Source organism: Tyto alba, unplaced genomic scaffold (genome assembly GCF_018691265.1).
Source record: "Tyto alba isolate M040663 unplaced genomic scaffold, T.alba_DEE_v4.0 Super-Scaffold_38, whole genome shotgun sequence".
Lineage (NCBI taxonomy): Eukaryota > Metazoa > Chordata > Aves > Strigiformes > Tytonidae > Tyto > Tyto alba.
Window position 1 is genome coordinate 16,818,229 of NW_024881313.1, and position 27,608 is coordinate 16,845,836.

Below are 27,608 nucleotides of genomic sequence, written 5' to 3' on the forward strand. Positions count from 1 at the left end.
TGTTTAATGTGATCTGCATTCATTCAGGACATTAAATCAAAACTGTAGATTTAAGAGAAAACAAGGGTGGTTAGAAAACGAGCTGATTGGAGCATTTCTTTTGCAAGTTATTTTGTGAATGATCTAACCATTGTCTTAAACCCGCCCCCAACAATGTATTAAATTCTTTCAAGAGCTCTTAGCGGTATCTGCTACACAGACAATGAGTACAGGACAAAACAGCAACAAAAAAGAAAGAAGGCACCTTGTCACCAACCCCATAAACTTGTTTCTTCTACATGTAAAGTGATGCTGTTTCATGAAAAAATAGAAGTTACTAAGCCTTATTCTCTAAGGTGAAAAAGAAGCATGAGGAACAGAACAAGGGGCTGACTCTTTCAGGCATCAAGTGGAATATCATCATTCCATTATGTGTGGGTAATAAAACCACTTGCTTTGAGCATAGGAAGTTATTTATGATGAATCTGGCTTCAAAAACATTTAGGTAATGTGCCAGTATGGATGAAGGAAGCAAAACATGAAATTACTATCAATGTTCCCACAAAATTTTAACAACACACATAAACTGAAAAAAATCAAGTTCAACTAATATTTGTGCTTTAGCTCTGTCAAGGATGAAAAATGAGGTACTTGACACAGTTAAGGACCTAAGTGTTCTTAACATCCTTTCCCTACAGAGACAAAATACAAAGAAGTATCATCAGGTAACCTTTTTAATACGTGACTTTTCCAACCTTACTTTGTGTATATAAATGATATTTGAGTATCTGCCTGCATCAAAAAGTTAAATTTATCCCAATACTGTTTCCATGTTGTTTGCAGCACAAGTAAACAAACTCACTGTTCTCTTTATACCCATGGCAACCACAGTTACCTTTTTGAGGGACCCTAGCAGAGACACCACTGTAACTGTGCTAACATGAGGAAGACAATGCGGACTGGAGACTTTATAAACATGCTTGTTCACCTTCACAGGGCCTGGATCTACCTACTCTCTCTCTGCACGAGCTGGGTGCAGCAGTTGGGAGGAGGAGGAGGAGAAGGAGGAGGAAGAACAGAGCAGGCATCACCACAGACCCAGCACGGCAGACTATCAGGCCACGACTAAATTAAATCCCCAGCCTTACAACAAAGCACTACCAAGGTTTGATACGCCAGTGTCCTTAACTGCTCAGTCAGAGGAGAGTGTTGTTTATTCTGAAAAGGACCTACTAAATACATACTACACTTTGAATCACAGAAACAGCTCTGTCAGTGAGATGACTTTTAGAAACTAATTCTGTCCATATTCCAATCTAAATAGAGAGAGAGCAAAACCAGAGTCATTTAATTTAAATTTCACAATGAGAAAAAAACAAGTGTGAAACAACTGGTACTGGGCTGGAGCATCCTCCTCCTACAGGTAGTCAGCACTTCTCATTGTAACACCCCGTTTTAGTAACTTACAACTTTCATAAAGGTACACGTGGTGGAAGAAACTGTTTTTTTATTTAGTGGTTCTTACTAAAACATTTCTGTGAATGAAATAAATACTAAAAACACTAAGAAAACAGGATTTGGCAAAGTTATTTTGAAAACACAGGGGCCTACGTTGTAGTGAGAGAATCTGAAATTAGCAGCAAAAGAAAAAAAGGCCAACTCCTGACAGAGACAGCACTTTCCCTCAACAAAGTGCAACCATTCAGCAATTTAGCCAAATTACAAGTTAATTAAGAAACATAGTACACGCTAAAAGGAGACACTGTTTAGCTCCAAAGTGAAAAGAGTGATTCTCTGTGGGGGATGCTCCATGCTGAAGGAGCTGAAGCAGCAGAACTCTCCCTGCAGCTTTCCCAGCCACTTGTGCTGAGGAGTCCCCTTCCATCAGCAAACGATCCCATCATCAGAACAAAAAAATCCTGAAATTAAACTAGACCTAGCATCTCATATACCTGCTTTGGAGCTGCAGAAACTATAGGACACCTGAACAGGTTGGAACTGATCCTTAGTAAAAAGAGAATAGAATTTGAAAGCTTTTGTGGATCAGGAAAAGACTGGGAAGAAAACTCATGCAGAAGACTACAGGTGGCCTCAACAGATTTCTCTCCCCTTCCTTCAAAGAGGAAAGTTTGCTCTTCTGGCATTACCAGAGCTTGTGACCTCTCAAATAAGGTTACAGAGTGGGAATGACTTCACCAAGGATGATGTTGGTGTTAATATATGCAAAGAAGCAGCTGCTGCTAGTTTCTGTGCTGGAAGGTCTCTTCCTTAACATCTGGGAACAAACAAAATGGTTTTCTTCACTACAAAGGATAAGGAAGACAGCAATTACCTGTCAGAAGGTCTCCCTGGCTCACAAGTCATGCTTGTTTATGTATCCTTTAAAATGTGCTCTGATTTACTCTGTACAGAAAGGTACATGCTCCTAATTTCAGATTTCCTATCCTATTTGTGTTGTAAAGTCTTTGGAATAACCCACCCAAACAGACAGTCCTCTCCTAAATATGTCCTTTAAAGATTTATTTCAAGTTTTTTTTACTGACTTTTTTCTTTAAACAGAAAAAGTGAGGGAAAAAAAAAAAAAGCCAGAAGCCTGTGGGAGGCTTTTATGAAATGTACTTCCACAAGCCCTGCTGTGCTGGCTCAGCAGCTGGCTCATTTGAATTCCAGGTATGCACAACACAGGGTTTTTTGGAAACACTGGCTTATCAGAAAAGCAATGCTGCTTTTGGATCATAAAGCTGCCTTTATGGTCTTTTTGAATACCATAAAACTGGCTCAGTTAACATATGAATTCGTAGCAAGTGTTGCAGCATCCAATCTCATTGGCATGGGCAAAGCTACACCATTGCATCAGGATACTTAAGGGCTTAAAGCTGCCATTCAGCTGGAGAGCTTATTTAAATAATTAACAGACTAAATTTATGCATATTCCTATCAATCATCATAAAAATAGCAGGGAAAACATTTTTGTTTAAAATAAAATTATGTTTCTTCACGGTACCATCGCTTAACTACAACTATGTGAACAAACCAGCACATTTGGGATCACATCCATTCCCGATAAGGATCATCACTGCACTGGGACCTGACCCAGTGGTTTTCATAGAAACCACTCCATGTTTTCGCAGTGCAAAACCCCACTCCAAAGCAGTGAAGCATGCTGTACTTCTCAGATACTGGAAACCCTTTGTCTCTGGCCTGGTGCCCAGTCACAACACATTGGAGGAACAAGTGTGCCTTGTTATGACACCACACCAGGACTCACCATTCCTTATGCACAAGGACAGTATATGCACAGCACAACAGAAGCTTGTTACACGTGCTGCTTACATGACAGAAACACATTTGCAGTGGAGAGGAAAGATGTTGTACTAAGGCAGAGACAATATCATAGTTGGACTAATTGAGCTGCTGAGCTCACCATCTGAAAAAAAAAAAAAAAAAGAAAAAAAAAAAGGTTGTATCAGCATCATGAAAATCCTTTTTCTCACCTAAAAATCCTGGGAAGGTAACACATACCAACATCTATATATTAAGCCTGGTGCTCAGCATCACACAACAGCATAATACTAGAATCTGATCAGATCATTCAGAAGTTTGCCAACTCCTTATTTTGGCAACTAAGGTCTTGATCTTGTAATAATCTCAATTTTTAATAGATTTGTTCAGCCACATGGAGCCCAGTGAAGCAGTGGGTATTTTGTCAAGTTTTTTTAAGCAACGATTTGTTCAATCTACAGTAAATGAAGGCAGTTAGTCATGCTGCCATTTGAAGAGTGTGTAGGTCCAGGTGTTACAATATCTCTGAAACAGTGAGGGCATTAATAATGAGGTCCAATTCTATAGGGTATATGTGGTGGATGTAAGAGCACTCTTCCTGGATGTCTAAATATCCTGCTGATTCCTACACTGAACTTTATCAGAATTCCCAAATCAAATCACTTTTAAAAATGTCTAACCTTATCACTAAAAATCCATTTCAAGTGATTCAGTTTCAAGTGTGCCTCCTACAACAAACCACAGCATGATTCTTGGTGTATTCATTCAAAACACCAGTATTTTGCTGCTAAAAAAGCAAGTTTTATACTTCTAACTATCCTTCTGAATCATAGGAACAGAACAAGCAAACAGAATGAAAAATGAAAATCTCTAAGTAGTATAGAAACTTTTTTTTTTTTTTTTCCTTAAAATGAGGAAAATGTCAGCCTACTTCTGATAGAGAAACACTGGCTATAAAAGTAGCCAAGACATTTTAAGTGGGGTTAGGGCAGAATCCCAGGGGTACACTCATTCTTATCCAGAAGATGGTAAGATCAGTGGGGAGGCTGTGTCTGAACAGAACCCCTATCCTCCACTGCAGCGTAGCAAACCAGCACACCTCACTCCAGAGCACTGTGGAAGTTTCCAGTGAATTCTTCACTAGAGCATCTACCTATTTTCCTGACAATTGACCCATTTCCTTGCAAGTCCAGTACAAGAAATGGGTTCATTTTCCTGATACTACATGATACATGCCCAAACATAGAGAACGGAAGTGGGTTTTGAAAAAGTGCAGAATGTTGAGATGCTCAAATTTTCTGAAAATTGGGAAGTGTGTGGTTTAACTATTTATTGCCCATTTAGCAGCTGTGGCTTTAACAATAAGTTGGCAGGTGGCCTAAGACTTTTAATTTTGCTTATTTAAATGAAGGTGAAAGCAGGTGTCATTCAACTGGCAGAGGCAGCTGCACTCCCAGCTTCAGTGAACCCATTTGTTTCCTTTGACATTGTGCACTATGTAACTTTTGCCCAAGACTTCTGAGCTCTCAAAAACACCAGGCAGGAGGGATTAGGGTGTAGACATCTCCCGTCTCCATTTAAACTTGCTCTAAGCCACATGTAGGGCAGCTGCCAGTGGCAGTCCTTGCTCTTTGCAGCCTCATTTTTTGGGGAAAGGGAACTACTTCCCTGGAGCTGCTGGAAGTGTTCCTCTCTATTCACTGGAGAAGGGAGCTGCAAGGACTGGGCAGGATTTGGAGAACATACTGCCTACAGCTCCAACAGTAACTGAGGGGGCTTGTACTGAAACAATGAGTGATGAAGTGTGAATGAATGAAGGCAAATCCTCAAAAGATTGGAGCTGCTTAACACCTGCATATCATGGTCCACTCTTTCCGAAAAACAGAAAAAAAAAACCACCAGAGGGGGAAATGGATGAATAAATAAATAGGATATGCAAATACAGAAAAGAAAATTTGCACAGACACATGACAAAGAGCTTCAGTACAACTAGCAGTCAATAATGATGGAGAGGAAAAGACTGGAGCAACAGTTTCTTATCCTCCACCTGCAATATATAAAGGTCCACAGAAACGCATGGCCTGAAATACTGATGACACAAAGGCTGAAAAATGACTGGGGATCAGGTACAAGAACAGTAAAATGACTACATTAATTCTTTAACATGACCAAGGATATTACAAGGCAAATAATAACATTTCAGAGGTAAATTTTAAAGAACTTACTGAATTAGTTGAAAGGGAGATGTTGCACCAATGAAACAAGGCTAACCACTCAAGTTATCACAGAGAAAAATCAACCTCTCAACAGCATAGGCACAACTCATCTCCTGGACTATGTGAGGAATGCAGATGAACAGCACGATGTTATCATTAAGCTAGTTAAAAAGCTGCAAAAGCAACAAAACCATGAAAGCATTAGGAAGAATAGGATAATATAAAGCAAAAGTGGTAGGAAGCTGCACTGAAAGTATGTTCTGCTGAATGTAAATGAAGCCCAAATAAGAGATGAGTCTAGTACAAAACAGGTATTTCAGTATCCTTAGTTTTCAGCTACATTTATTGGTCTGATATTTTTTATTTTTTTTTTTTTTTTTTTTTACAGAATAGGGTACTGCAGGGATTTCATGAAAAGCTCCATAAAACAAACAAAAGAGGATTTGCCCTGGCTATAGTTATTACCCTGCTTTGAACTGATGAGCAGTTGACAAAGGGATATGATGCAGTGAGGTCAGCAGGAGCTTGGCTCTACCCCTCCCTTTCCAAGAGAAGGGAGAAATATTAGCACACTCTAACAAGCCAGTCCAGCAGCCTAGCAACGTTATTAACCAAATATCTTGGTCATCAGACCAAAGCAGACTATACCAAAATGCTCAGGATCTCCAAAATTCAAATTAAGGACTCTTTTAAATAATTAGGGCAACATGTTGCATGGATGCACACCAAGATGAGACATGAAGTATAACTAATGGATTGACAAAATCCCTGGCTGCATTCCCTCTGATTTTACTGAAGGGCCAGTTCAGTATACAGAATTTCTCTCATGAGAAAAGCACAATTACCAGCTATTGTAAAACAACTGCATTCAGGATACACAGGGAAAAAAAATCCACAGATATAATATGTTCTAAACTGAAAATTAGTTACAATGCAAATAGTTCCATTTTGAAGAAGGGAAGTAACTGCAAAATATTTAAAAATAACTTTAAAAGGAATTGAGCAAGAGTTATTCTAAAAACATAAATCCCTCTTTATGACACTGCAAAGTTTAATCAAATTGAAAGTTTACAAGGTCAACTGATTTCTCACCATCAAAAGATATAAAAATCCAACCATAAACTTCCAGTGCAATACAGAGATGCCTAAAGATTTCCTTTGATTTCTCCTCTGAATGTAATCATCATCAGGGCAATCATATTAAAGTGAGAACATACCTATTGTACCATACTACACTCTCTGTTAATAATTTACCTTATGCTGTTCTGCTCCATCACTGACAGGTTTGAGAGCTTATACCACAGCCATTAGGATCGTGGTGTGCACCAAAAAAGCACAGTGAAGAATTCTCATTATGTTCTCACAAAATATATTAATAGCTCTCTCCTTTGTATCCAGAAACAGACCTCAGCTGCCAGAACTACTGCTACACACTGATATACATGCACACTCTAAAGACAAGTAGTGAACACATGACGTTTTCCTTCCTGTAACTGACAGCTAGAGAACCCAGTTTTGGTATGGCCTCCAAGTCATTTTAAATGGAGCACTCAGAAGACCGGGGAAGGAAAAACCAAAGCAACAAGAACAGAAGACAATATTGTATACTTCAAAACCCGCTCTATTTATTTGACACTCAAACAGTTGAGATTACCGACTGCATTAAGATCCTAATCAAGCAATTCTCCTAATCTCAATTCCTGTATGAGACCTCTTTTTTTGGACGCAATTTTATGAAGTAGAATATATTCAATTTCTGTAGCCTTTTTTCTTTCCTTTTCCTACTTATTAATACTGATTTTGTCCAATACTTTTCAAGGCAGTTTCAAAGTAATGCAGCTTTTCTTCTGTTGGTTACTTTTCTCTTATAATAAAAAGACAGTAATAGTATTAATATAAAATTAGAATTAAAAAAAATCAGGTGAGATGCATTCATTCTCATTTTCTTTTCTCTGTGCAAGTCACATAAGCATTGGCAACACACAAATAGTGACACACAGAAATTGTGTGATAGCATTTTTATATGCATGTACAAAACTCAGATGAGATACAAAATTTTTAACGTATGTCAGAATAGATGCCTAAATTATTTAACCATAGCCATTTAATGAACCAGAAAAGCAGCTGTTCTAATCAAGGTGGATTAATGTTAGCCCTTGAAAACTTGAAACCTCTTGAAAACACTAAGCTTATCTGAAAATTTACATTTAGCTTATAGAAAGATACTGAGGACCAGCAGCTTGTGTAAATGGCAGTGATAGTTGAAGATGCTCAATCTTATGGCAAGTGTTCAGCATCTTGATAAATTCATACCGAGTCTAGGGCACTGATTCAGGAAAAAAACCCAGGTATTAAAGCCTAGACTTATTCAAATTAGGCCTACTGCAAATGATACCTCTGGCATGTGCATGGGCTAGAGGGGATGTTTCCTCCAGATACACAGATAGAAAAAGCTATATACTTTCACCAGTTCTTAGGAGTACAGAAGAAACCAGCTATTACTCTTGAAGTCTTTTAAGAAACATGTGCAGACAGGTAAGGTATATCAATCTTAGATTCTCATAACCTGTCTCTAAAATCATCATCTAAAACTGCTTCACATTGATATTTAGACATTTTCAACCTTAAGGATAGTTGAACTTGAGCTACAGATTATAATAACAATTTTGGCAATCAAGATGCTGTTCAGAAAACCTTCTTTTGGCATGTGATGTGCAAATTCAGACACAAGAGGAAAGGGAAAAGAGAAGATTCGAGTGTATTAAACATTGTTCCTTTATTTACAAAATTCAAAGAGAAAGCAGCATGATTATTTGGTGTCTGATCATTTATTACCTTCCCTAGTAAATAAAGCTAGTGTATCAGAGCAGGTTTATGAATGGGCCTGTACTTTTATATGGCACAATATTACCTTGCAGCATAGGTTTTTGGATAACAGACCAACACTTTTGTTCAGAATGGGCTTCAGTTCCATTTGTAATATGCACAAATTGCTTGCAACTGCATTTCTGTTCATGTCACCTACATGCAAAAGTGTTTGCAATTAAAGTTCCATAACACATGTGGACACAACCTGTACAGAGAGAGATTTTACATGGGAAAAAAAATCTAATTCTATGATGTATGGAGCAAAGAAGGAAGGTCTCTGCAAATATGTACACCAGTATAAGTAAACAGAGCTGCACTCATTTACACCAGCTGAGTCTCAGCACATTTTTTTTCAATGTGTTCCCTGCAGCCACCCTCCTGAAGGCCAGAGGCGAGCCTGGAAAAGAAACAATGCTTCTTTATAATTATAGCCCATTTTTAATTCATCAACTGAAATACGGCAGATACTGAAGAAACATTCCGATTCCAAAGAAAACCATGAAGTCATTGTTTTCCACTGAACCATGTCTTAATTTGTTTTCTTTTTCTGATAGCCAATTACTCTTCACGTTTTGCACTACCAAGCTGATAATAAGACAAGCTCTTGCAATCCCAGATACACTCAGGGTTTTGCTGAGAATTAGCCGGCTGGACAGGAACATCTTCTTACAAGCAGATGACAAGACCTATGTGCATCAGGTTGTATGACTCGCCGGCCTGACATCTAGCCACCTCTTGAAAGTCACAGATGGGGTTACACATTCGTTAATTATTTCCCCTCCTCTTCTTTCCTCCTGCTACCAGCTAGTAGTTCCCCTGAGAAGTGTCCATCATATACTACTGGGTATTTTTATGACTTTAAACATGGACAAATGGGAGGTTACGTGTTCTCTTTTCTAAAAGAAATGTTAACAGAATGCGAGATATAACTTCAATATTTTTTAAAGCCTCCGTTCCTGACACACATAGGAAATACACCTCAAGAAAATTTCCTACATTTTTACAAGATAGCTATTTTTAAATTGTAGGCTTAGTTTGTTCACCCAGTACCATATGGGTTTAATGATATGAGGCAAACAACAACACAGACTAGGGCTATTCAGACATGGTGAGGACAGGAGTTCTTTACAAGAGGTAAACGCAAATTAACATCAAATACCTTGTGCCTTGTTATAAGGGAAAAATACTACTTGTGCAGTGATACAGAAGACAATACAGTGCAGTGAGAGAGCTAAAATTGAGCTGAAACTCCTTAAAAAGAACTCTTAAAAAATCCACAATCCTTTACAAATCATGAATATATAGAATATTTATTTTGTTTTTTAAATATCATTTTAAAGGTTAATTCACCTCATACTTGCCTGGTTTAGAATTACTTTAATTTGAAGTTTGGCATAAGACACAAGGCCAAGAAAGGAACCTTGTAAAAGTGGTATCAGTGCAAAACCTGCAGGCAACTGCAGTAAAATATTGAATAAGTGCTAACAACTTCAAAGAGAAGACCCACAGGTAAAGAAGCAATGTTATTTATTTAATTTCAGTGGTGCTGAAGAGAGGTGAAATATTTTGCATGTTGCTGTAACAAAGCAAAGCAGAGGTAAATTCATTAGCAGTATATAATACATTGCACTTCCCTCATTCTACTTACATGCTGCTTTATGGAAGATAGAACTCAGCAATCAGGTTTCTACTTAATTAGACTTTCAAAAAAACCCCTCCTTTTCCTCATGAAGTCATTGGTGGGAGGAAAATGGAGAGAAATGGGAGGAAAAGACAATATTTATATTGTTTATAAATATTAATGTTTATAGAAAACTTTTCCTGTCTAAGAAAGAACTACCTATTTAATAAAGATGAAGACTTTTTCTCTAACCGGATTCACCGTCTGCAACATATAAGGCACCATAGATACCATGCCTACACAAAATAAAATTTCAGCTCAGGTCCAGCCTCACAAATGCATCTATTCCATCAGAGATGATCAAGCTGTGTTTCAGAGCCAATGTATTGATCAAGTGACAGGAAAGCATGCATTGAATAATGAAACAGGAATAAAAGACCAATAAATTTGACTAAATATCTCATTACAGGTGACCTTCAAAACCCAATAGTTAAAAGAAATCCTCCCTTTGGTTTAGCATTGATATAGCTTCTCAAAAGATGTTATTAACACAATGTACCAGAAAGCAGGGTTCCTTTGGGTCTCTCATAAGCTTAAATGAAAGTGAAGCTGGTTAAAATTTACTATTTTAGGCTTTAGAGGATGTCAGTGACATCCACGGGGAGAAAGCTCCACAGCTTCACAAACACTTGTTAACCATTACTAGCCAGTGTTAACATTAGAGTTGTGGAGAAAACACTATTAGCCTGCATTACGTGATATAAGACATTTCAAGTGTGTGGTTATATATATATATATATATATTTGTATGTGTATATATATAAAAAAGAAAAAAATATTGCTAGCCTTTTAAATCTTCAATGCCAGAAGTAACACTTCCATTTCCATTTAAAAGGAAAATGTCATTTTTTCATAGCTCTCAGAAATCTCAAACTCCCGTGAGTCTCTGCTGTGCAGCTCCATGCAGAAAGCCAGAATTTCTGGTGTCACCCTTCAGCATACCAGGCTGCTGGGCTCAGCAAACGGATATTGTTCTCTTTTAATTACTTTTAATACTGTGCATTATGGCACCCAACAGAGCAAAAGCATCCAATACCAGAGAGGAGTCCTCAGTTTTTCGCAATATGTGTGTCAGGAAAGACAGAAGCTTCTGGTTGCAAAGGCCCACTCCCACTGTGCCACGTTACCTGTGGCGTGAGGCCCCCACAGCACACACGTATCCCGCAACCATGTTTGCAGAGTGACTGACCATTTACAGATAAAACAGTACTTAAATGTCATTGTCCTGCCTGTGCGGAGATCTACAAAGTATCAGGAGAACTCTTTGTACATTACTCCTGCAGTGAAATGTAATTTACAGTGTCATTGGCACTAAGACTAAAATTCGGCCAATGTACAGATTATTCCCTTATTGGGAAGGCATCGGAGCCTGGGAGGAAAATTCACTTTGATCTATAGTGGCTTTCAGAAACCTCACATAAAGTGGAAAACACAAAAATACTTTCCCACTTTAAAAAAATCCTCCCTGAAAGAAAAATTAAGCTAGCACAAGAACTTAAATTCTGATCTGGTTTGAATCTGTTAAGAACAGCAAGTATAAAAGCATATCCTTATATCAAAATCAGAGCTGTAACCAAGCTAGTACCTCCAGTGTGGCTTAGGGTAAGACATGCACAGGCATACTGCAAGCTTCTCAGTTTAATTAGCTTTAACAGTCAACTAATTCATGCTGATCATCGCCTGATGCAAGAAGCTGTCAATTCTCCCCACTACAGGGCTAGCTTGAAGGCATTTGGTGCAGCTTTTACCTCTAGACATAATTAAATCTTATTTACAATGGCAGGTTCTCCTTGATACAGAAAACCCCACAGTCTGCATGTAGAGAAATGTATGTTAACAAATGATCAACAGGAATAAACTACTAATAAAGATCTTAGCTACTCCATATCAGAAGCCAAACGTGATTTCCCAGTTTTATTTTGATTCAGCAGATTGCCTCACATATTTTTCCTATTCCCATGGTTTTACTGTTTAACGTGTACTTGATTGAAGTGTTATCCTGTTTTGTGCACGTATTAGAAGAACTAAATAGAAATGTTGAAATTACTGTATCAGATTATTGGTCCATCAGACCCAGTGCCTTGCAACAAAACCTCAAGCTGACTGTCTCAGAAAATGGCGAAATAAAACAGTTTGCTGGATCTTTTCAGTTGTGCTGGAAATGATGACGACACATCACTAGTTTGATAGTTTGAGGCAAAAGACTTGTTAGCTCTTACAGGCTGTAATTGCACTTTTCTCTCTTATATTCTATGATGTAGTTCTATCCAGAAAGTCATCTCAGTTTCAAAATGTAGGAAAAAAGTAGGAGTAAAGATGCAATATTATACTGATTAAACCAAACCACCTCTGCATGAAGACGTTTTATGCACTGTTAAACCTCTTTGAAAAAAGCAACCTACTTATATGTGTGATTTCCATTTTATTTGGTAAGTACAGTTTTTTTAGAAGTAATTATTCACACTTTTAAGTATAGGTGGGAAAAAGAATTCATATTATCAGATCCAAAGTGTGGCAATAACAACTTGCAGCTTGCTCATTCATCAACACCTCCTAAGTGCTGGTCCAATTTTGAGAACTGATTCTGATTTATAAACCCTTGCTATTTTATTGAGGCCTATGACAGTAATGGAACCTGAGAACGCATATTATAAACAGCTGCTGGAACAAAAATAGTGAATCAGTTTACATTACCATTTAAAAACCCATAAATGTTTAAAACAACAGAAGTCAGAAAACAAAAGCTTAAAGAGAAAAGTTCTTAAAACTGAAAGATCAATATCTGTTCTTAATCTATAATATACAATCACTTAAACCATTATTAAACATAAATAAACATCAATCATAATGAGGAAGAAACATGTAGTGTGCTGGGTTGCATTTACTTTTGCTACATAGGTATATGAAGAATGCCAAGGGGAGAGATAGGCAAAAGAATTTACTTTGACTTCCACCTGATAATCACTGCAACAGCATACATACAAGATATTTTAATTTCATTTACATAACAATGGAAAATTATACAATAGGAAATCAAACAGCCATTTAAAAATTTGAACTGTTATTCACGTTAAATTTCATTCACTTTTCCTGAGTATTATTTCTTAGCATTTTGTGACTTTCCTACTACAATGTAATCAATTCCCCAAAAGCCCTAAACTGCAACCTGGACTCTTACGTGCTATGGAAGTGTAGCTATAACTAATAACAACAGCAACAGATATGACATAGATTAATATACCTTTTGTTGCAAGTTGTGTATTTTAGAAAAGGACTACATTTTCAGAAGTACTACCTTACACTATTTTCAGAAGACTACCCTTTGTTACAAGAAAATGATCTCTGTTGGATGTTGAAAATGGGAACTATGGGAAGACTTTGTGGAAAAGTCTTTTATTGGTTGATCTGTTTCTTTCACAGCTATATAAGTGCTCACTGTGTGAGAGTTAATGGTATTAGTTATCTGGTGTAACAACCTGATTAATTTTGTACTTCAGTGCTATTAACTACCATACTATACATGATTCACTGGAGAATGAATGTATTTAATCCTTCTGTTCAAATACAAAACCAAAGAATAATCCTTTGTTTTATAACTTTTAAACAGATAATTTAAATTCTTAATAATGCTTAGAGTACATTAGGAAGGCACTCACTGAGACTGTTTAGCTAAAGGTAACTAGACACTTCCATTAGAAAACCTAATTAATAGGGATTTAAAAATTAACTCTGATTTACAATGGACCATAAAACTATCCAGTCCAAAATTTTATCTTTTTATTTGAAGGTTTGTAAAAAATCAAAGAAACGGTATCAATAAATTACCCCTTGTTATTTCGACACTAATCTCAATATTTGCAGCTCCAGTTTTAAAACAGAATTTTGAAAAATTGGCGGGCCTCAAAACTCGTCCTGGGGTGAATTAATCTTTGCATTTTAACACACAAATATTTGCGAGGATAGAGAAGAGAAAAGAAAATGGGAATATACAAAGGGTTTACAAAAGGCATACAAAAATATATTTATATGATATACCTATCACTATTACTGCTCATAACTATATCATATGACCTTGTATGATATACGAGGCCCCATTAAAGGAAGCACTGATTTCTGCTGTTAGAAGTCTACTTCATTTCCATAGCAAAAATACTCACTACCACTTTATCACCATAAATGAGATGAAGCCCCAAAAAGGAATTTATTGTTTTCAAAATTTCATGTTCTATAAATAAGGAGGAAATTTCATCACAATAAATGAGAAGCATAATAATTTAAGAAGGCAAAATCCTAAAACTGGCCCAGAAGTTGCTAGCTTCAAATACACAAGATGGAGAACAAACGAAGCAATTAGACACGTCACAGAACTGCTGAGAACTGCTGCTCCTTGTCTATGCTGCAGCACAGCTATTTTTCCACAGCACAGATTTTTCAGGGTATTAGCCAAGCAGGCAGAATAACAAAGTATTTTACAGAAAATGAAATATTTTTATATCACAATCAAATAAGGTCTTGTTTTAGAGAGTTATTTTTTCTGTGTTATTCTTAAAAGCAGTTGCTAAATTCCCTGGTGTCCCAACAAAAAAGATATAGTACAAGCAAGTCTGAGTACAATAAGAAATGTAAGTTTTATAAATACATTATGAAAGACTTTATTTCCCTCCCCATGGACCAAAAAAGAATCCTAAATAAATTCTCTGCATTTGAAATAAATGACTACTAACAAAATAATCTTTAAAAGCAAGGGTATGCTCATGCTTCCCTTCAAAATTTGTGGTCAGAAGCAAAACAGAGATTGCCAGGTTGAGGATAGAAGATGCTCTTGCAATACTTCCCCTGATAGCCAGCCTATAGTACCAGGAGCCGCTTTGGCTAGTATCTGGGTGAGCAGTGACTTCCCTGAATAAACCCATTCCACAACAGCACAGCTCCCAGTAGGCTTCAGAGTAAATGAAACCTTTTGTCAGGGAGTCAAGAAAAGTTGTTCCTCAGTCTTTTGAAAGGGAACTGCCAAATCCAGAGCACAATTTGAGGGAGAAAGAACAACTTAAAAATCCAAAAAGCCCAAACAAACAAACAAACAAACAAAAAAAAACCACAAAACCCACAACCCTGGAAAGAAAAATGTGTAAATGATGGTTTATGCTTGATATAAATCACCTCTTCTTTCGCTTCCAATGGGGATGTGTCATCAGTTCCTGAGCTACCCATATAACTTATGAAGGGCCTGCAAAGTGAGGATGACACACTGGCTGGATTTCCATTGCCTTACATTTGGAAAGCTTTCTTCCAGAATTGTATAAAAACCTTTCTGTAGATTATTTGAAAAATATTAATTGAAAAAATTAGGATCTGAACTTAAGAAAAAGTCTTCAAGAATACATCAAGTAAACTGTATCTAGCTTGTGGATTAGGATTCTGATCCTTGGCTGTATCAGTAATTTAATTCCTGACACAAAGAAATATGTGAATATTATCAATCAATCCTTTGTTGTCTTAGGCACATTATTTGAGCAATAAAGAACTCACCAGAAATATTCTTTCAAGTTGATCTTGAATATCTTTCATTCCTGGAAAAGCAGCGACCCCTTGAATCATTTCTACAAAGATGCAACCCACTCCCCTACAGAGGGAAAAAAAAAAAAAGTATGCAACATTAGAAAGATTTCTTACGGATTAAATGTCCAGCACCAATGCTTTTGTATCCATCACCAGTATTTATACAATATTTATTAATTTATTTTTAAACATCAATTCCAGGCTGAAGGACAAGCATGTGCATTTACTAAAACCAATGTATACATATGAATAATTCTCAGATGTTTGAAAGCAAGTGTAGAGGTAGCAGAAATATGTATGGTAGCTGTTGAGACCAATAAAGGCATAGCAGCTGCTCTCTGTATGAGTGCTTCCTGAGCAGCACACTCATGCTTCCAAATAAATTCTGAGGATGTGGAAATGGCAGTGAGTTAGCACACCCTTGGGAGAAGCTGAATGGGGACAAGACTATGGCATGGAGGCACATGGGAAGGGCTTGGCATGGGAGTAGAATATGGAAAAAAATGAGTAAAAAGGACAAGAGCACATGCCTGCTCACAGACACTGAACTAAGCTACTGCCCAAATGTAGATGACTTGTGCTTGCTTGGACTCTCTTCTCGTCTCTTCCAACATGAAAGAAGGAAGCTCAAAGGCCATAGCTCCGAGGGGAAGGGCGGGGGGGGACGGGGCAGGCTGCTGACACCATCCCCCAGAAGCTCTGGCAGAGAGGTGCTGTGTAATGGGCTGAGCAGTCACGAGCTTCCTCCTCTCCCTTCCACAACAGCCACCTCATTACAGCTCCTGTCCCTGGTCTCTCACAAAAGGTACTTCCCACCAGTCTCCCTCATCCCACTCAGTTAAGCCACTGGCAGAAGTACCAGGAAATCAGAGGGTAAAAATATGAGACATACTGACTACAGCACAAAGAATAGATTCTCAAAAGTTAAGGAAAGTTTCTGTGACTCTTTAATTCAAACTGCAGATAACCTGTGGACTTCCTGTGTCTAAAAGCAAAACAAAATACAAACTTGCATTCGCATCTTTTCTGGATGAAGAGAGCTCAAAAGTTGCTTGTTCCTTCAGCAAAAATAATTTTAAGATCAAACATCCCCCTTGGCTACCAATAGGATGCACAACTTGATTATATATTTTAACTTGTTCAAATATACATTTTTCTACAACTTCTGCATGTAAACACCTACATATGCTGTATAACTATGTCTGTGTAAGTAATCACCCAGAAAACCCCTTCCATCCAAATGAAATATGAATTCAATAACCCAAAATATATATAAAAATGAATAAAGAATTTGCAAAACTAACTATGGTACCACCTCTCCCTGAAATTCTGAGTTGTGTTTCTGTGTCATAAAATCCCAGCAATATTCTCTAATTTAAATTTGTGTTTAGAAGTAAATTATTTGGAACATAGTAATTATATACCTTTTCATTGCTTATGCATCATGATGATGCATTCAGAAAGTAGCATTTAATTTTAGGGATATGTGTGCATATATTGGTGAGGAAGTGGTTCTAGAATAAAACAACTTAATGAAAATAGATTGCATATTTTCATTAAGGCCGGGGCTGAATATAGATACCACTTAACTAGGATTATCGGCAAACAACCCATGCTTTACTCGTCTCTGAAGGCTTTGACCACTACTGAATAACAAAATAATTTTACATTCTAGGACAACAAGAGCTGACAGTCAGATTTCTCGAAGAAGAAAATTAAGCATTTTCTAATTCTATATCGCAAATCATAGATATATTAAACAAAGTTTCTCCTTAGGCATTGAAAAGTGGAGGAAAACTTTGGAAAACGCAGTTCTGGTCAAATTTCAGAATAATTCAGGTGTTTATAAAAGAGAGGTTAAAATTTATGTTCCATATGCTTCTGCTGGTTACCAAATGAACTGAATTGATTAAACTGCCATTCATCATTTAGTCTGGTTAGTGCTTCATTAGGCACAGATAGGCACAATATATCTTCGTCAAATACTTATAAACAGTATCAGGATCTCAGGCAAGGAAAAATTCAAGATTTCAGTGAGAGGCTATTTATTCAAGATGAGAAATAAAACAATTGAATTTAGTCTAAAGAAAAGAGGATTAGAGTTCTATTCTTGCAAACAGAAAACAGGCTTTTGATTAAATCAGTGTATCATTTGAGGGTATGTACTGTTATCTGCAGAGAAACTTCAGCGAGCTGTTTGAACAGAAATGCTGTAAAGGCAACAGGAAGTTTTTGTCAAATTTTATAATGTTTCACATAATCTATTTACAAAATTTTCCACTTTTAGCAAGTCTGACACCAGTATGAGCCAAAAATCAAGAACTGCAAACGACACTACTGAAGAAAAATTTCCTGCTCGGAAACAAGAATCCTATTACATGTCTTGGACTCTTGTGTAACCTAGTACTCCATTTAGTCACAAGCTGAAAAAAGAATGAAAGATTACTGGAGTTACATAAATACTCAGTACAAAAACCAAAACATTATGAAAATCATTGAGGAGAGAAACATAACCTTCAAGGTTTGAGCTGGAGGACTGCTGTTTCTTTGGCCCACTTGAAAATTACGCTTATGCTGGATTTCCAAGGTTATGGTGTTCAGCACATTGAATAGTAAGTTCATAGAAAGAGAGGATTAAATGAATACTAATAAAAAAAAAGAAAATAATAATAATTTTAAAAGTATGACACTGAAGTGATAGGAAATACGCAGATATCCATAATAGCACGTAAAGGCTTCAAGATGACTGGATGGTATTTTAGGTGTCTTAGTGGTGTCAGTGAATTTTAGGCTCACAGCACATAGAAACTGAGTATATAATAGGATCTCTTAATCACAAATCGTTAAGTGCACACACACTGAACATGAAAAGAAATAAAGTCTCTACAAGGTCTTGAAATTTAGTCTTGTTTTTGTAGACCTCATAAACAAGCAGGTTAGAGAGATTTTTGAGCAAAGCAAAAATTATTTTTGTGCCAGAAGAACTGGTTTGTAAGGAAAAGTTAAGAGAATTATGTCATTCTTGGCTACAAGAAAACACAAGGGACAGGGAGAATGTGATGATTCTGTATATAAAATTATGCTAAATAAAGGACAGGGAAGAACTGATTAGAATTTTAATGGTTCCCAGAACTGTAGGTAGATCCAAGATAGTATAACTAGAAATAGCAGAATGCCTTTATGAAATAAAAATTTTAACAATTGTGCTATACACCAGCCTCCCAATGGACTTGAAGCTCCATTGTTACACTTGTATAAAACTAGACAAGCTGAAACACTTAAGAATATTCCTCAGGGAACAGACTTGCATTAACAGTAGGGTGGATAAGATGATCTCACAGATCACTCCCATCTCTAGTTTCTATGATGCAGAGATTACTGACTGAAATATGAAATACAAGAAATTAACTTGGCTTTAATGTGCATGCATCTCCAAGGTTATGTTATTTATGTATAACTTGTGCACACTCAGCATACAATGACATTTTCAGGCAGCACTTGAGACATAATTAGTGACAAAAGAATATTAGCCTAACACATTTCAGTGTATTTGGTTGAGATTTTTCTGCTCTCTTTATAGGACTTCTGATTTTGAATAAGCCAAATGCTGTGACTTCGTTCAGAGATCTTTCCAATGGAATGGCTTAGGATAACCTTGCAAAGTAGAAGTGACAGCCATTTAATGTTGAAATGGGTGGCTTACCCTCTGTTGACAAAAAGCATGACTAAACCTATCGATGTATTGAGAGACCATATGTGGCCATACCGTCTAATATTGCTCTTCTATTGTCCTGCTTAATTTCCTGGGACTCTGGATGTCATCATACAGCCTTAAATGGAGTAAGAGTTAATACTACAGCTAAATGAGTTACTCTTGCATTTGAATTGACATAGTAAATGAGCCTGTAAAAATGAAGTTGGATGCCTCAGGAAACTGCATTTTTTTTTTTTTTTTCTGCGCAGCTTTTATAATTCAAGAGGGCATTCCCTTAAAATTAACTTGCTTACTGGTGGGTTGGTTTTATATTTTTGGTTTAAGAATTCACATTCCTGTCTCTGTGTAACAAAGATCTATATTGTGACAATAAGATTCTCCAGCCTATCTGTACCTGAATACTGCAAAAAATAAAATAAAAGCTTTGGTGAAGCATCTGTAAAAGGCTATAGGGTTGTTTCCTTCAGTTAATATTCTGATTTTTCTTGATGGATCCATAAAAGATACTACAGACACACTCTGAAATGAGGAATTGTTTCCAAACCAAGTTTTAGTTTTTACTTAAATCAAGATTATAAAAAGCCTATATGCTTACTATATATGTTTTAAACTGTTGAACTTTCTGCCCTGAACAGATCTTTCTAGCAGGCTTATTGCAGGTGATAACATTCAGCATGTTCTTCACAGTGAACTCCTATGCTGGATCTTCACGTAAGGTTTCTATCTGGTAATGAAGCCTGTTTTCAGTGTGCAGGATTTGTCTTCAGAGGGGAAAGGCATTTTATGAAAACTGAATAATTGCTTCCAACAATCCTCCTGGTGAGATTTCGGAAATTCAGAGGAACTGTAGAGTTTTCATTAAAGTTTCCTAAACTATATGCAGTTTGTACTGTTTAATATATCAGAAATAATAATAATAATAAAACCAACCAACCAAACAAAAAAAAATAACAAAAAAAAACAAAAAAAAAAAACAAAAAAAACAAAACAAAACAAAACAAAGCAAACAAACAACAAAAAAAACCACACACACACACACACCCCAAAACCAAGCTACTTGGGTTTTTTATGGATTTTTCAAAAAGAGGTAATACTGGAACCTCTTCCATAAAATCCACTAGTAATATGCAACATCTTGGAAGGGCACAGAGGTTTTTATCTTTTCTGGTTTATTCAGAAAAAGTCACATTTCTATATGATCCTTCTTAAGAACAGAACTATGAAAACAAGTTTAAAGGGAATGGAAGGAAAAGCAAGGGACTTTTGTCTCCTTATTTGACCAAAATCTGATTTAATTCTACAGTGGCACACTGTCATAATACCTTCAGATGCTGAACTTGGTTGGAATTGGTCTTTCATGACCATTCTACTTTGATATGTGAAAAGTAACATACTATGGGAGATACAGTCTGATCAAAGAATGGGGGCAATAAAATGAACAGATTACAGTTCTCACATGAGAAGTAATGAGTGAGTCAAAACTTCCCTCCCGTGATGACAAAGAACAACATTAAAATTTCCACAGCAAGAAGATCCAATGAATGAAAAATAATTTAATTGGAAGTCTGATAGTTCGAAGTACTTCTTTACAGTCAGTCTTGAAGCAATTGTAATTACAAGTGAATACAGGGCTCATGTTCTTGCCTGTGTAGCTGAACTATCTGGACATAAAAACTCCAGAAATTTGTTTTGCGATCCAACCCTCTGTAGAAATGCTCAGTTTCTATATTAAGAAATACCGCATTCATGAAGCATTAAAATGTACATGATCTCTTTTTGCAAGAATTTTTCTATTAGACCCACTTGTTCTGTAAAAGCCTAACGCAAAAGCAGCTCAAGAAAATAATCTTTGAAGTTGAGCAACATTTTGCCATGAGGTATTTTCCTGTTGAACATTTTCTTCCTGATTTTCTTTTCTGGATCCAGATACCTTTGTAAGGTACTTTCCTGACACACATGAAACATATTTCCAGCAGTGGAAAAGTAATAGTAAATCTGATGTTCCAAAAGGATAAAAGGAGGTTTTAGACAGGAGCTGAAATGCCCTTTCAATAACTACAGACCAAGACAGTTTCCTCACACATAGTGTTTCTATGAATTTGAGCCTTTGAGAATTTTCCAATCAAAAGCTAATTCAACTGATAAAAATTTTTAAGAACTCACTGACAACAAGAGAAGTTTAATTAACAATACCTTGATAGTTATTGCAATATCTTCACCTTAATATCCTAATCCTACAGATTAGCATTTCTTTGAAGTGGAAGTCATAATCATAAAGAATATCAAGGGCAAAAGAACTAATTTACCCTACACTGTTTTCTCTCTCAGGCCTGAAGCAGTATTTCTTCAGGGTGTACTGTGACTCCAGCTCTTGGATTTTTCTCACTGCAAACTGTTTACAGCAGATAGAGGATAAAGATGACTTTGTAATGTCCCCTGTGTAAAAACATAATTTGGTGCACCTGTGTCTAAGACAAGATCCATTTTTATTTAATAAATATCTTAATTACTGTTGTAGGTCTTCATTGGTCAAATATTCATGAAAGCATGCATGGAATTATAGTGAGCACTCAAATCTTCACTCGGAGCAAGCTATGTGTGGAAACTGGTGTGTTCCAGAATAGTACCATTTATTTTTATAATAGGATAGAAAAACTCCGTATGAAGAGCTTTCATTAAATTAAGAGCAGATTTGAAAACATTTATATCAATCCAGATGTTACAAAGTTAAATAACAGTGATTTAATAAGCAATTTTATAACATCTGACTGGCCTAGTTTTAGGTGATTTCTTCCACAGCACTAAACATAGCTGATGTTTGTTAATAAACGTGAATTTAGAATATATCATGGCCCATAACTTCTTAGGTTACCTGAACTGTGACTAAAAAGTGTATTTTTTTAAAAGCAAAACAACAGAATATGCAAAAAAACCACCAGCTGTTCCCAAACACATTTTAAAGCCAGCTGCACTTCAAAATAAAATATCCCTCGTGACTTCTTGATGTAAGAAACACAGATGTAGCAGTACATGCATTACCAGAATCAAAAAGGATTTAATAACCTGTTTAAATTGCTTCATTTACTAATACCATATTGTTTCTGTAAGGAACAAATAGAATAGGTTCATTTGGGGATTTTTTCCCCTATGTTTCTGTATTACTTATATATGGGTTTTAGTAATAGATAAACCCTTTATGTATTGAAGCTTATTTTCCTTGCACTGACTTTCAAAGGACAGTAAAACTCAAGGATTAGGACAAATTACACCAGAGGCAATGCAAAGCCATTTTCCCAGCTACTAGTAAGTCCTCATCAAGAAGAAAAAAAAGGCGTATCAAAGGTTATCACAACTCTGATGCAGTTGTGGGTAGTATAATACATTCACACCACGCTGCTGTAACAAATGCTGTCAGCAGTAAATCACAAAGCCCACCGCATTGATTACCATCACCAGCCTGACGCCACTAATGCATGTACGTCTTCATTAATATTATTTTATTGCCAGTGGCTATTTAAAAAAAGAATGCAGGAGAATGTAACATTCCATGTGGATCATTAGCTTTTAGTTACTATTCTAATGCCCTACAATGGCAAATGAAGTGTAAAAATAGCCCGCAGGCTCTGCCACCTGCTTCTCAGCCACTGTCCAGTGGTTAATATTTGGACTCTTTTTTCATGCAGCTGGTCTTCTACTCAGTAGGAGCCCCACTTTCTGTTCCTTTGGAACCACCATGAAATGTCATTTATCAAGGCTATAGCAAAGGCCCTGTGTCTTTTGTTCCTTTTTTTTTTTTTTTTTTTTTAATGGAGGAAACAGCTGTGCTTTCTACTTCCACATTATTTAAATGTTTAGTGAAGTGGCTACCTAGTTTTGTCATCATGTAGATCATCAATAAGGACACATGAGAGCACACACTATCTGCCATAAGGACATAATGCCAGTAATTGCATAAAAATGCTAATGCTACAAACACACTTTTGATAACAAATTACCAAATTACCTTGGAATCTGATGGTAAGTGGGTTTCTCCACATCTCCCTTCCTCCCAATCTGGGAAGTCACTAAGTGGTTTTAATGTAATTATGGTGCAGCTATGTACAACCGCTGTATAAATAAAGCCCCAAGCTTGCCTGTGCTCCAGCAGAGTTCACTGTTAGATGTGCCAAATAAACGTAAGTGACCTTACCATGTAACTACACCTCTTGCAATCAAACTGGAAGTGCTGTCTCAGACAACCCAGCAAAGCAAAGAGGTAAAAACCTAAAGCTCTTCTGTCATATACAATATATATTTGCTCTAATCTGATTTCTGATGTGGCGGTGGCTGAGCCTCTACATAAATTCCTGCCATGTGAAAGAAACTGTATTACTAAAACTTTTTCTCTAAGCTTTTCATAGTTCTCCAGTTTGTACAGGGCAGCAAAAATTTGTAAGTGCTATAAATCTAGTACAGGAGCAGGATGACATAATTTTTAATTTGAAACAAAACTCACCACCTCTATCCCTGAGTAACTGGATCTTCTGAGACCTATATGAAATGCTCTGTACAAGAGGACATCATTTATTGTTATCACTGAAGATGTAATTACTGTGTTCTTCCTCAACTCTCTTGCATCATTATAAAAGTCCTGACAAAACCATGACCTGTATTGCTGAAGTGGCATTTTGAGTCCTTCTTTGATCTTCCCTGCTGTTCATGTAATCTGAATATAAACATATGATTATGAAGGGAATGTTCAGTCTGCAATTTTAATAGATCTAAAATGCTTCTATTAGCTGCATGTCTTAATTTGATCTCTATCACAGTGACACCACATAGTTTGACTATACTTTTTAATAGCTATTTTACTAAAATATTTATTGGGACGAATGTTAAAATACCTCTTTTTAGGACCTATTAAACTTCTGAGTGAACTATTTTTCTTTGTGGAAAAAGTTTCAGTGAGAATCAAAAGTGTTTTAAAATCCTTTGCTCAGTTTAAAACAAAGAAAACAACCAAAAACCCCCTTAATTTCTAAGTGCATTGTTTTTTTAAATTGGTAAAAGTTAAAAAAAAAAAAAAATTCCAATGTCTCTTTCAACTAAAAAAGCATTTTAGAGGATTTCTTGAGCAGTTTGCTCTATTAAAGCATTAAAAAATTTTCTTTAGTGGTTTCCATATTTTCTCTCATTCTCTCTGTACTTCCCAAGACACATATGTACACATGCACACAAAGATGTGGGACTCTCAAAAACTCAATACACGCAGATTGAACTATAAGAAGATGAGCAGAAAGAATTATTTATATCTCTCAGCTATTTCCACCCTCTGATGTAGTTGTCCTGCCTCACCCCAAGCAAGCTGAGCTTCTTGCTGAGTGTCAGAGGTGTATCTGGGAAAACATCAAAACATCAGGAGCAGATGGGATGCAGACGCTGCATAGAGTTTCTGAAGACACCAGGTTGAACCTGATCTTTGGAAAAACAGGACAGTTTTAGGAAAGATAAGAAGCTGAGATGCAGGGGGAAATTATTCTAAATCTGTGAGGTGAATGATTTGAAGAAAAGAAGACAGCTGATACAGAAGATGCTTCCTTTGCTTCTCTGGTGCAGTTGCAATATCACAACGTTCACACTTGGAGATGTTCATCCTCCCTTTTCCTGCCTCTTGGTTCAATTACCGTTACAGGCCAAGGAACTACAGCAGCCAGAGGCCCAGTTATATTAAATGCTCTCTTCAGTATTAAATATTCTAGTATTTATATTCTGTAACCCCTCTAAATGAAACAATCCTTCAGCTTCTAACTCCTGCTCCCAGGAGTCAAGACATAACAGTGCTATGGGGAAAAACTAGATGAGATTTTCAGGAAAATGTAGCTTTTCATCCCACATTCTCTGATCTCAGCTACAGGACACTAAACACAACCTAGTCATGCTTAGCTCCCTTCCTCAGCAAAAAGATATTCCCGCTAGGTCATCAGTTTCAGTACTACACTGCAAGATTACCTTGATAAGTACTATTACTAACACAGCTGAACCTCTTATTAATTACAAAATTTGTTCAGATTACAGGGAGCTCAAAACCTACACCTTGAAGACAAATCTACAAAATGAAGAACCTCTACCTTGGTTTCTAACAGTTAATCCAAACACCTGTTTTCAACACATGAATGATGTTATCAAAAAGGAGCAAGGTGCCATACATTGTACACATCAAACTGCCTTTTAAACCTGCACGTCTAAATAAAATCTGTAGGTTTGAAAGAAAAATTTTCAGTGATGTGTCACACACTGATTTACTGCTAACAAGCACAATGGATTAAGAACTGAGGCTGTAATCCTCACATCCAGAGAATCCTGGTTTTGTCCTTGTTACATCTGGGCATGGTGAAAGTCTATCTTCTGCAAACCAAGTATCATATCACACCAGAGTACCACATTAAGACTACAAGTCAAGCAACAAGTATGTCTCTTGCAAAGCACCAATGTCTCTTCTAGTGGTGTGTCAACAGCAGGTACCAGCTGCCAACCAGTGGGGTGGCAGGAGGAGATTCCTTTAGGGAGATACTGAGTGAACCACACAGATTATTACAGACAAGTTTTTTAACCTGTACCACTAATCTCACTACATATTTGTTTTACATATCTGAAAAAAAAAAAAAAAATCAGAGCTAAAGCACCTACATAGAGTCCTGTATAAGGATTCTATACTTACCACATGTCAAGGCAGGTGGAATATTCTGTTGATCCCAGGAGGACATCTGGAGGCCTGTACCATAGGGTTACTACTTCGTTGGAATACGTATGGCTGGGAACTGATTTAGCTCTTGCAAGACCTGTGGGGTAAATAGAAATAAAATAATGCAAACAAAACAAATAAATAGTTTGCTGTATAGTTACAATCCTAAAAGGATGTATGAGCACACATCACATCACATGACGGCATGTTGCAAGCATTTTTTTTCTTCTAGTATTGGAATAAGTTACTTATTGAAAGAATATGGTAGAATCTGTCATTTAGTACCGGGCTAAACAGAGCTGTCAATGTTACAAGGGAATAATAAAATATGCTTTTCATAATGACAACCACATACCCAAGAGAGATGCAAGGATACATTGTGGTATACCTAAATGAAAGACAAATAAACAAAGATTTTCATTTCCATTAACTGCTCAACCTTAGGCATTGATAGCCTTTCATTTCAATGTTATTTAGAAAATGTAAATGAAAAGGAAACTCTCAGACAAGTAGTGCCACAGATGAGATTTGTTTTTTTAGGTGATTGTAAGGAAACTTTCCACAGTTTACACTGCAAATCCCAGCTTGCTTATTCAAGTTTATATCTGAAAGCAATAGACACATTTACACACTACCAGTCAAATAAATATTAATATTGCAGTAATACATCAGAAAACGGTATATGCAAAATTGTTCTCTCTCAACAAATGTATATTGGCAATGCACCAATCTTAGAGCAGAAATCATTTCAATGAAATCTGTGGCCTACTAAAGATATACTATTTACAATAACTGTCTTTCAAGCTTGTCAGTCATTTAAAATAATTCATGTTACTACACAACCATAATCTATCTCATGTAAAAATGGAAAGATTTTAGGAGACACTCTCTTATGTTAAAAACAGCAGTAAAGATCATACTTTTCTAACAGTTCTCTTGCAGAAGCCTCTCTCCTCCAGGAAATGGAAAAATATTTTCAAGGCTATGGTGACTGTTGCCATCAAGGGCCTGCAAACACCTTTTCCAAATAATCTGCTCCTAATTACTGCCTTGAGATCATCCACTGCCTCACTGAGAACACAGGACATGCACAAGTAATGGAAATCAGGAGAATGCACTGCTGGGTTTTTTGTGTCTTCCTAAGCAGAGAACTATCTATTTCCCTTTCATAAAACAAACGAAATTACTAAAACAGAAGGTCGTGTCTTACACGTTACAGAAACCAAAAAGCAAAGTCATACACTCAGAAAGAAATATGCAACATGAGAATTCACATAAGAGGCAGATGAGAGTCCTTTGCACCTTTATCCTTAATACACTGGAGAAGCTATTTAAGAACAGTTAATCTCAGTGAATATATCTCCATAGTAATGATGGCAAATCTTGCCAGTAGATTGCATTATCAGCTGATTATAGCAATTAGACCAGTGTAGAGGAATAATTTGACTTGTATGCCAGAATTTCTTCTAAAAAAAACCCCATTTAAAATATGAATAACATTTTTTTCTTTTTATTTTAAGTCTTCAGACTTCCATCTCTTTTACGCTTGTGCACCTGGCCACCAGCTTGATAAATAATTTGGCTCAC

General features: G+C 36.5%; 1 protein-coding gene across 7 annotated transcripts in view; it reads right to left on the minus strand.

The window, feature by feature from the left end:
• Positions 1-27,608, minus strand: part of CDK14 (cyclin dependent kinase 14) — a 320,024-nt gene that overhangs the window by 110,202 nt on the left and 182,214 nt on the right. For all 7 annotated transcript variants that reach the window (XM_042801716.1, XM_032991372.2, XM_032991368.2 and 4 more), the window contains 2 exons: positions 25,998-26,118; positions 15,556-15,649 (listed from right to left, as the gene is read on the minus strand). In XM_042801716.1, the coding sequence (XP_042657650.1) occupies positions 15,556-15,649; positions 25,998-26,118 (215 nt within the window). The remainder of the gene's footprint in view (positions 1-15,555; positions 15,650-25,997; positions 26,119-27,608) is intronic.